This window comes from Notamacropus eugenii, chromosome 3, assembly GCF_028372415.1.
Source record: "Notamacropus eugenii isolate mMacEug1 chromosome 3, mMacEug1.pri_v2, whole genome shotgun sequence".
Classification (NCBI taxonomy): domain Eukaryota; kingdom Metazoa; phylum Chordata; class Mammalia; order Diprotodontia; family Macropodidae; genus Notamacropus; species Notamacropus eugenii.
The window spans coordinates 193,559,070-193,575,472 of NC_092874.1; the positions used below are offsets into that span (position 1 = coordinate 193,559,070).

A 16,403-nucleotide genomic window follows, 5' to 3' on the forward strand; every position below is an offset into this window, starting at 1 on the left:
TCAAGTAAGACTATTGCATTTGTCCAAACATAAGATGATGAAGACTTGCATCAAGATGGTATAAGTATCAGAGGAGAGAAGGGGCCATTGCAAAGGTAAAACAGGCCTTGGAAACAAAATGTATTTGGTGGGAGTGGGGGGAGTGAGAGATAGTGAGGAGTTGAGAATGACACCTAGGTTGTAGACTTGAGGCTCTGGGAGGATGGTGTTACCTTCAACAGTAATAGGGAAGTTATGTGGAGGGGGGAATTTAAAGGAAATTAAAGAGTTCTGTTTTGGACAGTTGAGTTTAAGATGTCTACTTAACATCCAGCTTGAGATGTCTAAAAACCAGTTAGAGACATGACATTGGAGATCAATGGAGAGGTAAGGGCAGGATATGTAGATCTGAGAATCATCAGCATAAATCCAACTATAGAGAAAGATGAGAAGAGGGCCCAGGACAGAACCCTGTAAGATACCTGTGTAACCATAAAAGGCTATGACCTAGAGGAGGACCCAGCAAATAAGACTGAGAAGTAGCAGCCAAATAGGTAGGAGGGGAACCGCCAGAGTGATGTTCTGAAACCCAGAGAGAAGAGAGTCTTAAGGAGAAGAGGTAATCAATAGTGTGAAAAGCTACAGAGAGGTAAAGAAGAATGAGCATTGAAACAAACAACATTGAATTTGACAATTAAGAGTTCACTGGTTGCATTGGAGAAAGCACTTTTGGTGGAATGCTTAAGAAGCTGGATTATAAAGGGGTGAAGAAGTGAGCAAGAGAAGAGAATATGGAAATGCTTATTGTAGATGACCTTTTTCAAGGATCTTGGTCACTGTGCAAGGAGATAGAGAAAGGCAGAAACATTCAAAATGCCTAGGAAACCTCCAGGAGGTTGGATATTAATATTCCAGAAAGTCAAGGATAGATGATATGGAAAAAAGACAGAGGCACTGGGGCTGTCATCTCCAGAAGTCCTGGACCCCCAATGGACCCCCAAGATCCATAGCCTGAGCTATGTAGCAGAAGACAGTCTCCTGAGTGATTGTGAATGAAGGGGAAACAAGAAATAGTGCTGAGGCCAATAGCTGCACTGGACCAGCAAGAGAAAGCAGCAGAAGAGAGTCAGGGAGAAAAAAAAATTATGGAAATGCTTGTTTTATACCAAAAAACAAAAATAAAAGAAATGTAAAAAAAAAAGAAAAAGCATTCACTGGTTCTTCTTTCTCTCTAATGCTCTCAGCAATGTGACCCTTCATGAGGACCTTACTACCTCATGTCTAGGTCACAGTTTCCTAAATTTTCCCACCTCTAGTCAATTTTCCTAAAATATGATATGTCATTAAATTCTCCTGCTCAAAAATATTCAATGACTTCCTATTCCTGATTGCATCAAGTCTTAACTCCTTCCTATGCCTGGATCTCCAGGTCTCTATAATTTGGTACCAACTCAACTTTCCAGTTGTATCTCTCCCCCACTGCCACTTTCATATAGTGAAAATACATAAAAATATTGAGATAAAAATAGAAACTATATAGAGAAAACATTATACATATATACGTGTTTTTGTGTGTTTACATATGTATATGTATGCATTTGTACACATACGTATAAATACACAGGGCAGCTAGATGGCTCAATGGATAGAGTCAGGAAGATCTGAATTCAAATCTGGCCTCAGACACTTATTACCTGGGTGACCCTGGGTAAGTCACTTAACCCTATTTGTCTCAGTTTTCTCATATCTAAAATGAACTAGAGAAGGAAATGGCGAACCACTCCAGTATCTTTGCCAAGAAAACCACAAATGTCACACAGAGCTGAACACAGCTGAAAGAAGTGAACAATAATAACAACAAAAACCAGAGAAAATATATAATATTTTCTCCCTATATCATTAATGTTGTACCGTTCCTCATCTGCAAGATTTGGTTCAGGTCATCATGTCAATCTACCTGCTTGAAATGCCCTGCCTTCTTTGTGGAGATTCACCTGATTTTATAGCCTTGGGTTACTTGAAGTGTTCAGGAAGCTGTGGTCTCATGGTAAACATTCAATTGATAGTCATTGAATTGACTGAAACTGAAACTGAAATTGACTTAAAACAAATTCCTTGTTTTAAGGAATGACAGTGAATATGGCTTTAAGAAAATCACTTTGTCTGCCTCTAAGCCTGTTTAATTTTATGAAAATGAGAAAATTTTCTCAATGCCTGGTTCTGTGTTAGCAGGTGAATCAGTTGATGACACATTTGGACTTAGAACCAAGATCCCTTTCCCAGATCACCATGGTACAGAGGTCACCAGTCCTCAGAAGTCTGCTGCCCCCACCTTCTTCTCCCACCCTCTACTTTTATCAAGAAGAACATTACCTGCAGAACAGAACCTCCTGGTCAAAATTTGAGTTCTGTGGCTGTGTCCCTTCCTTCAGCTGGCTGACATTGAAATAGGACAGAGTATGGTCGATGAAGCCATGAAGAGTCCCATTATGACTATAGGAGTATTGGTACACAAGGCGGGGGATGAAGTCGGAGGTGACAGCAATGACAAAGGCCTAAGAGACAAAACCAATTTGCTGTTGAATAGTGATATGGGATGCAGACAGAGGTATGTGATCTGGGGTGACATCTGATTGCTTTGCTTCAGCAAACACCCATTTCTAGGGACTCCTTGGGATACTGTCTCTGATAAGGTCCAATCATAATATAGCATGGGTGATGCTAAGGCAATCCTTTATGCAATTTAATAGACCAATAAGTCACTTATAGGTCTCTGAGGTCACATACCAGATTTGCCATCAGATCCAACAAAGGACATTGGCAAACACTGACCAACTTTGGAGAGCCAGTGTGATTTGCTTTAAAGAACTCGACTCTAAGTCAAATATTATGTTTTCAAATTTCACTTTTGCACATAATTGATCATGTGATTGTAAGCATGTCACTTAAACTCTTTAGATGAGCTTCAATGTCCTCCTCTATAAAATGGAGAGAAACATAATTGTTTTAGCTAAGTCATAGGATTATTTCAACAATTAATGAGATAACTAATGGGAAAGTAATTTGTAAAGTATAAATGGAAAGCTTTATCATTACAGTGTTAGAGCTGAATGATATCTTTGTACCAAATAATGGTCTCCTTTCCTGCATGTCTTTGAGAGGGAGCTTGGTGTACTGGAGTCAGGAAGCCCTGGACTCAAATCTTGTCTCTGATATGTGATCATGGTCACTCACTTAACTTCTCTAAATCTTGGTTTCTTCATTTGTAAAATGAAGGGGTTGGACCAGATGACTTAAAAAGTCCCTTCCAGTTCTAAATCTTTGATCCAAAGGTCTTGATTACATGAAATATGAGATTAGGCCCAAGATAACATCTTGTGTGCTGTATTTGTTTTATATACATACATACATACATACATATATATATACACACATATGTGCATATAAAACATACAGCACATAGAAGTATTCATTTTCTCATGAGTGACCTGGGAGAAATGATTACCAATGATACCATTTTTCAGTTTCTTTGAGGTATTCATTTCATCTTTATCTTTATTTCTTCACAAAATATTTTCCGTACATTATCTCATGATAGATGTCATTTCTCCCATTTTATTTGGGAGGAAGTGAGGCAGACTAGATTTTGAAAACAGAGTCTGCACCCTATCAGTGTTTAGCACAGCATCTCAAATATATACATGTTGAATGAATGAATATGTATGAGAATACATGTAAGAATATCTGCTAGGGAGAAAAATACTTCATTATTTTCTTTCTTGCCAACGATAATGGCGTTTTTGCTGAAAGAATTGAGAAGACAGCTAGATGATGGCACAGTAAATAGAACATTGGATCTGAAGTCAGGAGGACTTGAGTTCAAATCCAACCACACATACTTCCAATTTATGGGATCCTTAGCAAGTCACTTAATCTCTCAAACCTCAGTTTACTCATGTGTAAAATGGGTATAGTAAGTGCTTACCTCTCAGGACCATTGCAAGGCTCAAATGAGATATTTGTAATATACTTTGCAAAGTTTAAAGTGCTATATGTATACATGCTCATTTTTATTATTATAGTCTAGATGCACCCGCAGAGTAGATTTCAATTCATTTTCTATTACTTTGTTCCAGTGGTCCAAAGTAGATGCTTCCTAAATCCAACCTATTAGCAGCAAAACTCAGGAAAGAACTGACTGATCTTCCCTTCCATCAAGTCATTTTCTGCACTTCTATGAACAAAATGGATTTAGAAACCAAAAAATTGTTGTGGTTGAGAGGGAAAATAGGCAAAGATCTTTTGTTTCCTGAGCTAAGCTATCTCCCTATTAAACTAGACAAGTAGCTTAGAGATTCCATTGTCAAAAAAGAAATTGAAAAGTAGGAAGTTTTTCAGTCATAAAATAATAATGTGAGATGGTTCTTTTAGGTGTGTCAAGTATTCTTACATATGTTAACTCACTTGATACTCTCAATAGCTCCATCATATAGCCACAGCAAGTATTATCCCTATTTTATACATGAAGATACCTAGCCTCAGAGATGTTCAGTGACGTCCATGTTGATGTCCACAGTAACACACCTAGTGCATGTTAGAGACCTGCCGAAATTCATTTAGGGCACTTTCTGCAACTTAACACATGACTCATGATTCTAAATGAAGGCATTTTAGAGTTAAATAGAAAGGAGACATGCATGAGCTGTTCCTGCTGCTGGAAAGACCTGGACTCATCTGGTAGCACTCGAAGGAAGGTCAAAGGTGTCATCCATTTATACACTTACATTGCTAATAACGGAGAACTTTCCAATCCCTGAAAGGATGTCAAACCAAATTCCTGCAAGAAAGAAAGGGAAGATGCCAGGTCACTCTCATCACTGCGTTGCTTGATATCACTGTAGTATAACAGTGAAGGGAATGAAAGTGCTATTGTTCAAGATGAAGATTTACAGATAATTCATTTAAAATCGACAAACATTTATTGAATACCTAAACTTTGTACAAGGCAGTATGCTAGGTGAAAAGGAGATACAAATACAGGTAAGACCCTGACCCTATTCTCAAGAAGATCATATTTTCCTGAGGGCAGGGAGAGGTTTGGAGATGGGAAAAGGAGAAGGATAAATGCACACATAACTGTGGTACATGGGAAAGTGAGTGCAAGGAAGAGAACTAGGAAAAGTGGTATGAGAAATTTGAAGGAAAGATCACTTTCATCTGGGAATGGGATGGGAGAAGGCTTAGTGAATCAGAGGATCATGCAGTTAAAGTAAGAAGGGAACTGATAGGTGCTTCTCAGTGCCCTAGGCAACCAAAATTATAAATTGCATAGAAGGTGCAATCTGCATTTTTAGTGGATGTTTCCTCACCTGAGAGTTCCCTATACCAATGAAACCACAGCTCCCACCCCATCCCTATCCCAATGCTGTAAGGAGAAGTATAAATACTGTCATGCTAGAAAATGTTTATACTTCAAGAGCTTAACTTAGCCTGTGACCATCGAGAGGGACTGGTCCTGCACAGTGTCTGAATCATAATTCACTTATTTATAAGATGCAAAAGGTATTCTAATCCAACCTCCTACTTTTAGACTTGAGAAATTAAGGCAAAGAGGTTGAATGGTTTGACTCATACAGATAGTAAGCATCTTAGATGTGATTTGAACCCAGGCCTTCCTGATTCCAGTTTCAACTCTCTACCTACTATACCACACTGCCTCTAAGGACATGGTACATAAACAAGGCCCTGAAGGACCTTCAACGGGCAGATACCTGTCTGGGGTAGTCCATTCCAGGGAGGAGAAATATCATAAATAAAGCTACAGAGATAAGATCAGTGTGAAAATAAAGACTGAGAATAGTCTGGCTTGACTGATCACTGTATAAACATACATATATAATATGAAATATATATATGTATACATATATATATGAAATATATATGATGAGGAGTAATTACAGATGAGAAAGGACAGGTGGTTTCGAGCCAGAATACACACCTTGTAAGAATTTAAAATATACTGACCTGTTACAAAAGTTAAGCGTATGGGAAGAATTCTTTGAAACTCCTAAGAATGGGGGAGTTAGATGTTGGTCTAGGAGATTCCAGGGTCCCTCCTACCTGAAAGTGAGGGAATGGAAGGAGTAGCCTTTGGAAAGCGTTGTAAAACTTGGTGATTGAAGGATTAAGTTTTAAAAGCAAGGCTAGAGGTTGAGAGAAGAGGCCTTTGAACCACAGGTGGTAGGAGCTGGAGTGTACCCGTTGTGGGGAAAAGGAAAGACAACATACCTCATAGCTGGGTTACATACCTATATCTTTGGTTCTCACAGCATCAGGACGTCTCAGCTCTGTAACAAACTTCTTTGCATCAAGCCTGATTTCAATAACATTATTGAGGAGGGCAAACAATGGAGCCAGAGGAAAGGAGGCCACAAACAGGCTGACAAATCCAAATTGGATAACTGAGAGAAAAAATAAACATCATAGTTTTAAGCAGAAAAGAAGCAGCAATAATAATTTTGTTCAGATACTATGTATCAGACCAATGGCTGTCCTTCCTCTTTTAATCATAAAAAAAAAAACAGCTGATGTGTGAATAACTAATTAGGTGACTCAGTGATGAAGGGCTGGACCTGGAGTGAGGAAGACCTGATTTCAAATGCATCCTCAGACACATACTAGCTGTGTGACTCTGGACGAGTCACTTAATGCCCGTTTCCACATCTTTAAAACAGGGATGATAAGAGCACCTACCCCCTAGGACTGTGTGAGGATGAAGTAACATAATATTTGCAAAGCATCTTGTAAGCCTGAAAGCACGATATACATGCTGGCTACTATCATATAGCATTTTATGGTTCCAGTGGACTATATAACATTGTCTCATTCGATTTAGAACAACTTTACAATGTAAGAAGTGCAAGTGGACTCTCCCCAGCATCCTTCACATGAACAAACATTAAATGACATAGGAACTTGGAGTCCTATTGAGAGCAAAGAGCGGGGCCACGTCTCAAATTCTTTTCCTTTGATTTCAATGTTTGTACTCTTTCCACTACACACAGTAGGACTCTCCTTCCATGCTATGCTTCCTTCCTTACTAGGAAGGCATAAAGCAAAGTAACTCAAGGTCAGCCAATGGCATTTTCATTTGAATTCAATTCAACAAACATTTATTTTGCACTTATCTTGTGCAAAGGTCCAATCTAAACCATGGGGATACAAAGATGAACAGTGCCACAGTCCCTATCCTCAAGACACTTGCTACTTACTCTAACTGGGATACAAGGGAAAGTAGAATTGGGGGGAATTTGAAATCCAGAGAAAATGATCTTGGAAAATCTGAGGGAATGGGGAATGCACTGCATGCAGAACCTTATTAGAATCTATGATATGAGAAGATACATTCAAAGCAACTTCCCCTAGAAAGTCTATGACCTAGTAGAGAACATAGGGTCACTATTTGCCTTACCAAATTAAGTACACTTAAAAAAGATTGGCTCCATGTGAATATATGACCATTGTGTGCAGTGCATGCTGAGAGAACATGGAACCATGAAGAGCTTGGAGGTGAGTGTGAGTAATCAGATGATTCCAAGAGATCTCCCTGAAGCACTGACTCCTTCCTTTTGGACATTTCAGTCTGTTTCTTAGGGTGCCAGATTTTATAATGACAAAGGACCACAGAAATCAATCAACTAACATTTATTAGGGGCCTACCACAAGCCAGGTGCTGAGGCACAAAGACAATAATTAAAAAAAAAATTTCTGCCCACAAGGGCTAACATTCTATGGTGGAGACAACGTGTACACATATAAAGACTATCCTAGTTTAAAGTCTCATTTTGCACATGAGCAAATTGGGGACTAAAAAATCCACCTTGCTATGAGGTATAATGTCTTTCTTTTTCTCTACCACTGGCATACTACATACCTAAAGTCATACAGATAATAGGCAGTGAAGCCAAGATTTGAATCTGGCTCCTAAGCCTTTGGCTTAGTGGTGCCAGATGTGGGGTCAGGAGGATCTGAGTTCAGATCCACTTACTAGCTGTATGACTCTTGACATGTCATTTAACCCTGCCCATTTCAGTTTCTTCATCTGTAAAATGAAGGGAGAAGGGAATGACAAACCACTCCAGTACCTTTGCCAAGAAAATCCTAAATAGGACCACAGAGAGACAGACATGACTGAAACAACTGAACAACAACAACCTAAGCTTGCCATGACATAACTCCAGCCTACAATCCTTCAAGAGTTTATACCTCCAAGCCAAGATAAGAATGGCTCTCTCTCCCTGAGGCCAAAGAATGAATACAGCACAGAGGCCCACATGTACATAAGCATTTCAGATGTTTCTGGAGCTCCTCTCAAATACACCTATAGATAGGCTAGTGGTGTCAAAGAACAACAGGTAGAATGTGTTGAGACATGACAGAAATTACATATATATGTGTGTGTGTGTATGTGCATGTGTGTGTACGTATGTGTATATATATATTTATAAATGGGATGCTGGATATGAAGTGGGGGAGGAGAACTCCTGCTTTTCTTATTGTCACAGAACATGACACCATACAGAGTCGGGTCAAACAATAAACTAAATCCTTACCCATAGGAGGTTTGGGGTAATGGCATTGTTGTTGAAACATTTCAGTCATGTCTTCATGAATCCATTTTGGGGTTTTCTTGTCAAAGATACTAGAATTATTTGGCATTTTTTTTCCTCTACCTTATTTTATAGATGGAGGAATTAAAGCAAATAATGTTAAGTGACTTCCTCAGGGTCACACATCTAGTAAGTGACTGAGGCTGGATATGAACTCATAGAGATGAGTCTTCCTGATTCCAAGTCCACTGCTCTGTCCATTATGCCACCTAGCTGCTCTTTGTAGTCTGAAAGGAATGGAGAGGAATCTGGGGAAACTGACAATAGAGGAAAAAATTCAGACCCCACAGGTGGTAACAGTGAAATAAGCCGGTAAGCATGTAGAAAGCTGGAAAATGACATGCAATGGGAAGAGGAAGACGAGTCACACTGACGTGGGGGTACTCTGCTTTTTGTACCTTTTTAGTAGGCTTTTGACAAATGGGATCGTCAAACCAGACTGGCATGGTCAGTAGAAAGAGTACTAGCTTCAGAATAAGGTCACATGGATTTGAATGCTGGCTCTGACATTTACTAGCTCTGTGGCCCTATAGATGAGTCATTTAATTTCTCCAAACCTCAGTTTCCTTATCTGCAAGATGTAAATAATAATACTTTTGCTATCTTGAGTTTTTGTGTGAAAAGCCCCTTCTAAACCTTAAAATGTTACCTAGAGCTATTGTTACTAATACTTAACTTGATACAACAAAGATATGGTTTTATATGCCTTAGCAGAGTCCTAATGTTAAACTCTGCTCTGTGGGGGAAAGGGTCCTCTTTTACCTGCAACCTCCTTTAACAGAGCTCCATGCATCCTCAAGTCCCCCATCTGGCAAGTGTGGAGGGAGGAGAACCAAATCTGTACATTTCTCTGACACTGAAAATATATAATATCAACAAGAACTTACACAGGAAGGCATTGATCAGGGAAAGGGTGGCTAGAAATTTCATGAAGAGATCTGGGTTTGAATTCCACCTCACTTGTTAGTTGGGTGCTTACACACTAGTTACTTAATCTCTCCCTGCCTCAACTTCCTTTCCTGAAAGATGGTGACAATAATACTAAAACTACTGACTGACAGGGGATTATTGCGACAGAAGTGCTTTGCAAATCTTCAAATGGCATATAACTTTTTTGAGCAGGTAGGGATCCAGTGGGGGACTCTTGATGAGGAAGCTCATCCTTCCAATGCAGATTAATAATTATTCCACAGTTCAGAGTCTTAAAAAACTGTCTGGGGATATTGAAAAGTTAAGTGACTTGGCCAGGATTATACAGTTAGTCTGTGTCAGGATCCAGGTCTTTGTGAATTCCAAGGTTAGCTCTCAACTCCATTATTATCCTATGGGCTAACAAACAGACTCCAGTCTTTGTTTAAATCGATAAATAGAGATATATAGAATGTATAATCATTAATGCTTTGTTGTGTGAAGAAGTGGTCTGCTAGCAAGGACTTAATCAGAGGAAGTATAATTTGAAGAGGCCCTTGACCCCATGAGGTAGATTCGCCAAGTTGACAAGAAGGTTCTTCTAGATTGCAGGGGCTAGTGTGGCTTTCAAAAAGACAAGATGATCAAAGGAGGGACAGCTTCTAAGGTCTCTTCTAGCACTAACATAGAGCAGCTAGGTGGGTCTGTGAATAGAGCACAGGGCATGGAGTGAGGAAGATCTGAGCTCAAATACGGCCTTAGACACTTACTAGCTGAGCAGCCCTGGCAAATCACTTAAAATCATCTATGAAATGAGTTGGAGAAAGAAATGGCAAACCATTTCAGGATCTTTGCCAAGAAAACCCCCAATGGGGTCATGAAGAGTCAGACATGACTGAAAAACAACTCAACAAATAGCTTCCAAAAGGGCCAGAGGGTCAAAGGGATAGAATAGATGATTTTTAAGGACCCTTCTAGCACTAACATTCTATGATTCCCAAACTCCTTGGGGAGCCTCTGTCAGGGGCTCTGGGGGAAATTAAAGGAACCACAAATCCCTATTCCCTCCTCCTCTCCCCTGCCCTGCCTAGCTTCACCCTTCAAAATGCTGAGGATCCTCAAACTCTAAGGAAGAAGCAAGATAGAGAGGGTGAGACAAAAGTCACTGTATGGTCATATATTTTATTCATACAAAGAAAATAGAAAGACAAAATCTAAAACAAGTAATTCTTTATAATTACAGTCAAGAACTGAACACATTGGTTATGGCATTCTTCAACCATTCAGTGACTTTTGTCTTCTGTGTCTGTAGAACATATGTTCCCCCAAATGGTAATGGGTTCCATCACTGATGCTCTCATCAGCTGAGCAAAAGGGGCGGATCCTCAGCTTCTCTTGCTGTGCAAGGGGCCCCCTGGCCTGGGTCTATAAGGACACAGTGCAAGGCAGCAGTCAAATTCCCCTTTATTTCATCACTCAATCTTATAAAATTGTGCCTATCTATCTATCTATCTATCTATCTATCTATCTATCTATCTATCTATCTATCTATCTACCCACCACCTCAACACCTCCAAAAAGCTGTGATTTTGTTGGTGTCTATGCCTTAATAGACAGTTCAGTTCACAGGGAGGCAGTATTGTGTTGTAGGTGTAACATCATACTTAATGTCAGAAAGACCTGGATTCAAATTTAGCCTCACACACTGGCTAGCTGTGTAACCCTGGGTAAATCCACCTCACACTTGACCTCTCTCAGCCTTAGTTTCTTCACCTGCAAGATGGGGATGATAATAGTACCTAACTCCCACAGTCGTTTTGAGGATCAAGGGAGCTAATCTCTACAAAACACTTTGCAAACCTTTAGCTATGTAAATGATAACTATGCTAATTATTATGAATTACTATGGCTGAAAAATTCACCACTACCCTGAAGCTAATCTGCTGATGAGTCTTTCCAGACTTAGCTAGGCTGATCTTCACATGACAGACATGCAGTATTATCACCAGCTGTACTTTCCTACTTGGTAGGACCTATCGGAGCTCATTCTCCACTGGCATAACTCTTGAGAATCCAGGGTGATCGACACCCCATTATGATCTATCAGAGTAAGACTTCACTGAAAGATATACACACGGACAAAAATTACTGTATTGCCTTTCACATCTACCACTCAGTAGGCTTCATTTTGGTAGACTGGTTATGTTGGATATTGAGGACTATTCCAAATGGAGAGCATGCATCTCTGGAGGGCCACCTATTAAATTAAAGCAGAAAAGTCTTTGTGGATAGGCTTGGTATGTGGACCACACACAGGCTTCTAACTGAAGGACAGGCCTGGATAATTTCAGAGAGACTCATCAGGTCAGTTACTATGTCCAAACTTATTTTAGTCACTGAAACTCATAAAAATGGTTTGCAAAGGTATGGAGAGGTTGAGATCCTTCTGATGGAAAGAGAGTTCACACTGATGAAATTGACAGATCCTCAAAGTATATATGCAGGTGACACCACTCCTGATCACATGGTCTCAGCTGTTCTTACCAGCTCTTGGGATGAACTGGCTCTGAGACTGCACTTCTTTGTTGGGGCCATTTTGTAATCATTGGCACACACGGATGAGATGCCTGGTACAAGTAGGAATGCCTAAACTGAACCAGTTCTTAGAGGGCTCAAAACTTGGCTTGCTCTGTACTGTGCCTCTTGCAGTTCTTTGATGGACAGAGGACTTTGTGATATAAAAGATACTGGCAACCACAATTCTAGCTGCCACCACCCTTTCCATCAGTTAACCAATAAGAATTAATTAATACTCTTTATACCTATTACATGCCAAGTATTTCAGATATAAAGACTAAAATGAAGCAGTCCTCACCATCAGAGATTTATACTCTATTGGGGGAGACAAAATGCACAGGATACATACAAAATAAATACAGGGTAATTTGGAAGCTGGAAAGGAAGAACAGTGCCACCTCTGATGAACTACTGGTAAATAAACTATTAATAATGAAAATAGATGCTAACTGACATGATATTTATACTGTAATGCTATAAAGAAACAACTTTGAAAGTTTTAAGACCTCTGACCATTGCAATGACCAACTATATAATTCCAGAGAATTGATAATGGAGATTCTACCCATTTTCTGACAGGGAGGTGACAGATTGTGGGTGCTAAGTGAGACATACATTTTTAGACATGGCCAATCAGAGAATATATTTTGCTTGACAATGCATATTTGTTATAAGTTTTGTGTTTTTCTTTTTCTTTATCTGAGAGGGATAGAAAATAAATGCATATTAATTGAAAAAAATAAAGGAAACAGTGAAGAGGCATATACTATCATCATGCAACTTGTCTTCTTTGTGACTATCCAGTTTTGTCTTGAGCTACATTTGCTAATCATTTATTAAGCACCTACTATGTGCCAGGCACAAAGACACAATGAAACAATCTGTCCTCTAGGTTCTTATATTGTATCGGGAAGAAACAATATAAATACAGAAGAGGAAATAATATATCTGTAGTAAATACAAAGTAATTTCCAGGGGCAGTGCAGGGAGGGCACTCACCGCTGAGGGGCTCAGTAGAGCTCTTGTGCAAGAGATAGTATTTGAATGGAACCTTGAAAGAATACAGAGCTTCTACAAGGCAAAAGTGAAGAAGGCTTGTATCTGGGCATACAGCTGAACTCATGCAAAGATAAGGAAATGGGAAATTCAGTGTCATCTACAGGGAACTGCAAGGTAAGTTTGACTAGAATTGAGGATGCATGAAAAAGAATGCGTGATTGGCCTGCAAATATGGGACATTCCCAGATTGTGAAGGGTTTTAAATGCTAAATGGAAGAGTTTATATTCTATCCTTGTGGCAACTGGGGGATCACCGGAGTTTCTTGAGCAAGAGAGTAACGTGTTTTAGGAATAATATTAATTTGGCAGTGATGAGAGGGATGGTCTGGAGAGAGAAAACCCTAGGAAAAGGGAAATCAAATAGGAGGATATTGCCCAAATGAGATATGATGATGTCCAGAACTATGTTAATGGCTGCATGGATGGAAAGAAGGATTTGAATGCAAGGCACATGGAAGTAGAATCATCAATACTGGCCAACTGATTAAATATTTAGGGGCAGTTCAGTGGCACAATGGATAGAATACTGGGGCTGGAATCAGAAAACTCATCTTCCTGAGTTTACATTTGGCCTCAGAAACTTACTAGCAGGGCAACTCACTTAACCCTTATTTACCTCAGTTTCCTCATCTGTAAAATGAGCTACAGAAGTAAATGGCAAAGAAAACTTTAATGGATCTAGTATCTTTGCCAAGAAAACTTTAATGGATTCGTGGAGTCTGACATGACTGAAAATGGCTGAACAATAACCATAAATGAGAGACTTTCCCCAGTCTCCTCAGCTGGTCTTAATGCCTTCTCTCTGAGATTATTTATATATTTACAAATTGTCACCCCCATTAGAAAGTGAGCTGTAGGAGGATATTTGCATTGGTAGAGTTTCCTGTTCTGTTCCCCACCAAACAAAAACAAACAAAAACCAAACAAATAAAAGTGGGAAGGGCCATAGTAATAGTTAAAATAAGAGAAAAGACAAAGTAATGAAACTCAATGGTGTAACATTTCCCCATAAACTTCCAAAAAAAAAAAAAAGCCCAAGTCAAAGCAATGAACCTTTTGGTGAAGGAGCTTATGGGTTTTGTCTTTGTTTTCTTTTACCTGCTGGGACTCAGTAAGGGTCACAAACTCTGCTGGAATGGATCTGAAACTGGAGATAGTGAATTCTCTATCTTGAGCTACTAAAAAGTGTAAAGGAATAAATGAAATTGATAAGCTCCTCAATATGAACTTTTAATTTCTATCATTTGGGGGTAAGTTGCTGAAAAGGAGACTGCTATAAACAGCCCATTAATAAAAATACAAGTAACCCAGTAAGGGAGGCTAAGCAGAGTTTATTTCATCAGCCAAACTTTCAACTACTAGGCTGCATTGCTTTGCCTTCTAATTACAGACAAGGAAAACCAAATGTGTTCAGCAGTTACAGGACTGCATGAAGGCGTGACATGGAAAATGTTCTTAACTGTTAACTGACCCCATTAAAAGGGAGCAGACAAGGCTTTTACAAGATCGTCAGCAGGGCTTCGGTAGTTTCAGAAAACTGGAGAGGATTTTGCAAGAGTCTGGAGAAAAGTTCATTAGTGAGCCAAGGGACATAATGGGAAATTATCCTCAAGCAAAAGAACAAGGCCTCCTTAACTTTGGAGAAGAGAAGGCTGAGAGGGAATGGAAGAATTCAAAGTATTTTCAAGTGTATAAAAGCTTATTAAAATAGCATCTAGAGTCTAGAGCCTATAAATTAAATAATTGTAGAGTTGGAAGACACTTCAGAGGTTACTGAGTCCAATACCTGATTTTATTGATGAGAAAAATAAGCCCAACAGATTGTTAATCAATAAACATTTATTAAACATTCACTATATGCCAGGCATGGTGCAAAGTAGTAGGGATACCCAAGGTAGTAAAGGCAAAACAGAGATTCAAACTCAGGTTCTGGACTCCAAATTCTGGGCTCTTTCCTCTGCACCTGACCGCCTTCTACATATGGACACGTGGTGAGAGCAGGAAGGAATCTTAGAAATCATCTAACCCACCCTCTCTTTTTAGGGATTAGAAAACTGAGGAACAGAGACATAAACAACTATTCCATAGTCACAGTGGGGTCAAGAAGCAGAGCCTCAATTCAAACACTGGGCTCCTCTCCCGTTTTGTTTTGTTTTTTTTAACTATCCATTCTCCAAATGCACTGAAATCAGAGACAGAAGGGGAAAGTTGAAATCGTAATAATTTACTGAATTTAAAGTTGTAAGGTCCTAGAAAAGTCATTTATAAAGAATTTTCTTCCTTAAAGACCTTTAAAAATAAGGAATTTCTCCATCAATCCTCTAAATTCCCCTACACACACACACACACACACACACACACACACACACCTTCCAACCATGGTATACATAAATACACACACATACATGTTTACTGTATGTATATATATGTGTGTGTGTGTGTGTGTGTGTAATCTTGACTACTATTATGAAAGTAAGCTTTCTTCTAGGCCAGATATTCAATGTTTTTTCATCGTAATGTGATGTAATAATACTACACAATTTTATCTATTCAGTCCAATTCTTTACCTACCTAGTGGGGTAAAACTGCATTGGGAATTTGATACAAAAGTAGGAGAAGTCAATATGAAATTATGTTGACTTTTCCTCTTATTGTTGAGCCATCTTTGCATCCCTGGTATAAATTTAACTTGATTATAATAAATGACTTCTTGGATCAATCTCTACAGTCAGTTCTATAGGATTTTATTTTTAAAAATTTGAACTGATATTCATTAGTGCTATTGGCCTACAGTTCTCCTATCTTTTTGTCCTTCCCTAGTATAGATATTAGGACTATATTTGAAACCCAAGCAATAATATCCATGAAAAAATGATATAAATCAATTATATTAGAAAACATAAATAAAACTAACTTTGAGGTCCTACTTTACACCCAAAATGGGCCAAAAATGACTAAAAGAGGAAAATGGCATATTATATGAGGTTGTGGGAAAACAGGAACATTAACGCACAACTGGTAGAGCTGTACATTGGTATGACGATTCTGGAAAGCAGTTTGGCATTATGTCCTGTCCACTATATTCTACTAAACTGTGCTTATACTCTGACATTGAGATACCTTGTTCTATACCTCAAAGAGATCAAAGAGTAAAGAAAAGTACTTACATGTACAAAAATATTTGTAGTAGCTGTTTTTTCACAGTGGCAA

General features: G+C 38.9%; 1 protein-coding gene across 4 annotated transcripts in view; it reads right to left on the reverse strand.

Annotated features, from left to right (window-relative positions):
- Window positions 1-16,403, reverse strand: part of ANO2 (anoctamin 2) — a 578,869-nt gene that overhangs the window by 27,510 nt on the left and 534,956 nt on the right. For all 4 annotated transcript variants that reach the window (XM_072653705.1, XM_072653706.1, XM_072653707.1 and 1 more), the window contains 3 exons: window positions 6,288-6,440; window positions 4,764-4,816; window positions 2,353-2,534 (listed from right to left, as the gene is read on the reverse strand). In XM_072653705.1, the coding sequence (XP_072509806.1) occupies window positions 2,353-2,534; window positions 4,764-4,816; window positions 6,288-6,440 (388 nt within the window). The remainder of the gene's footprint in view (window positions 1-2,352; window positions 2,535-4,763; window positions 4,817-6,287; window positions 6,441-16,403) is intronic.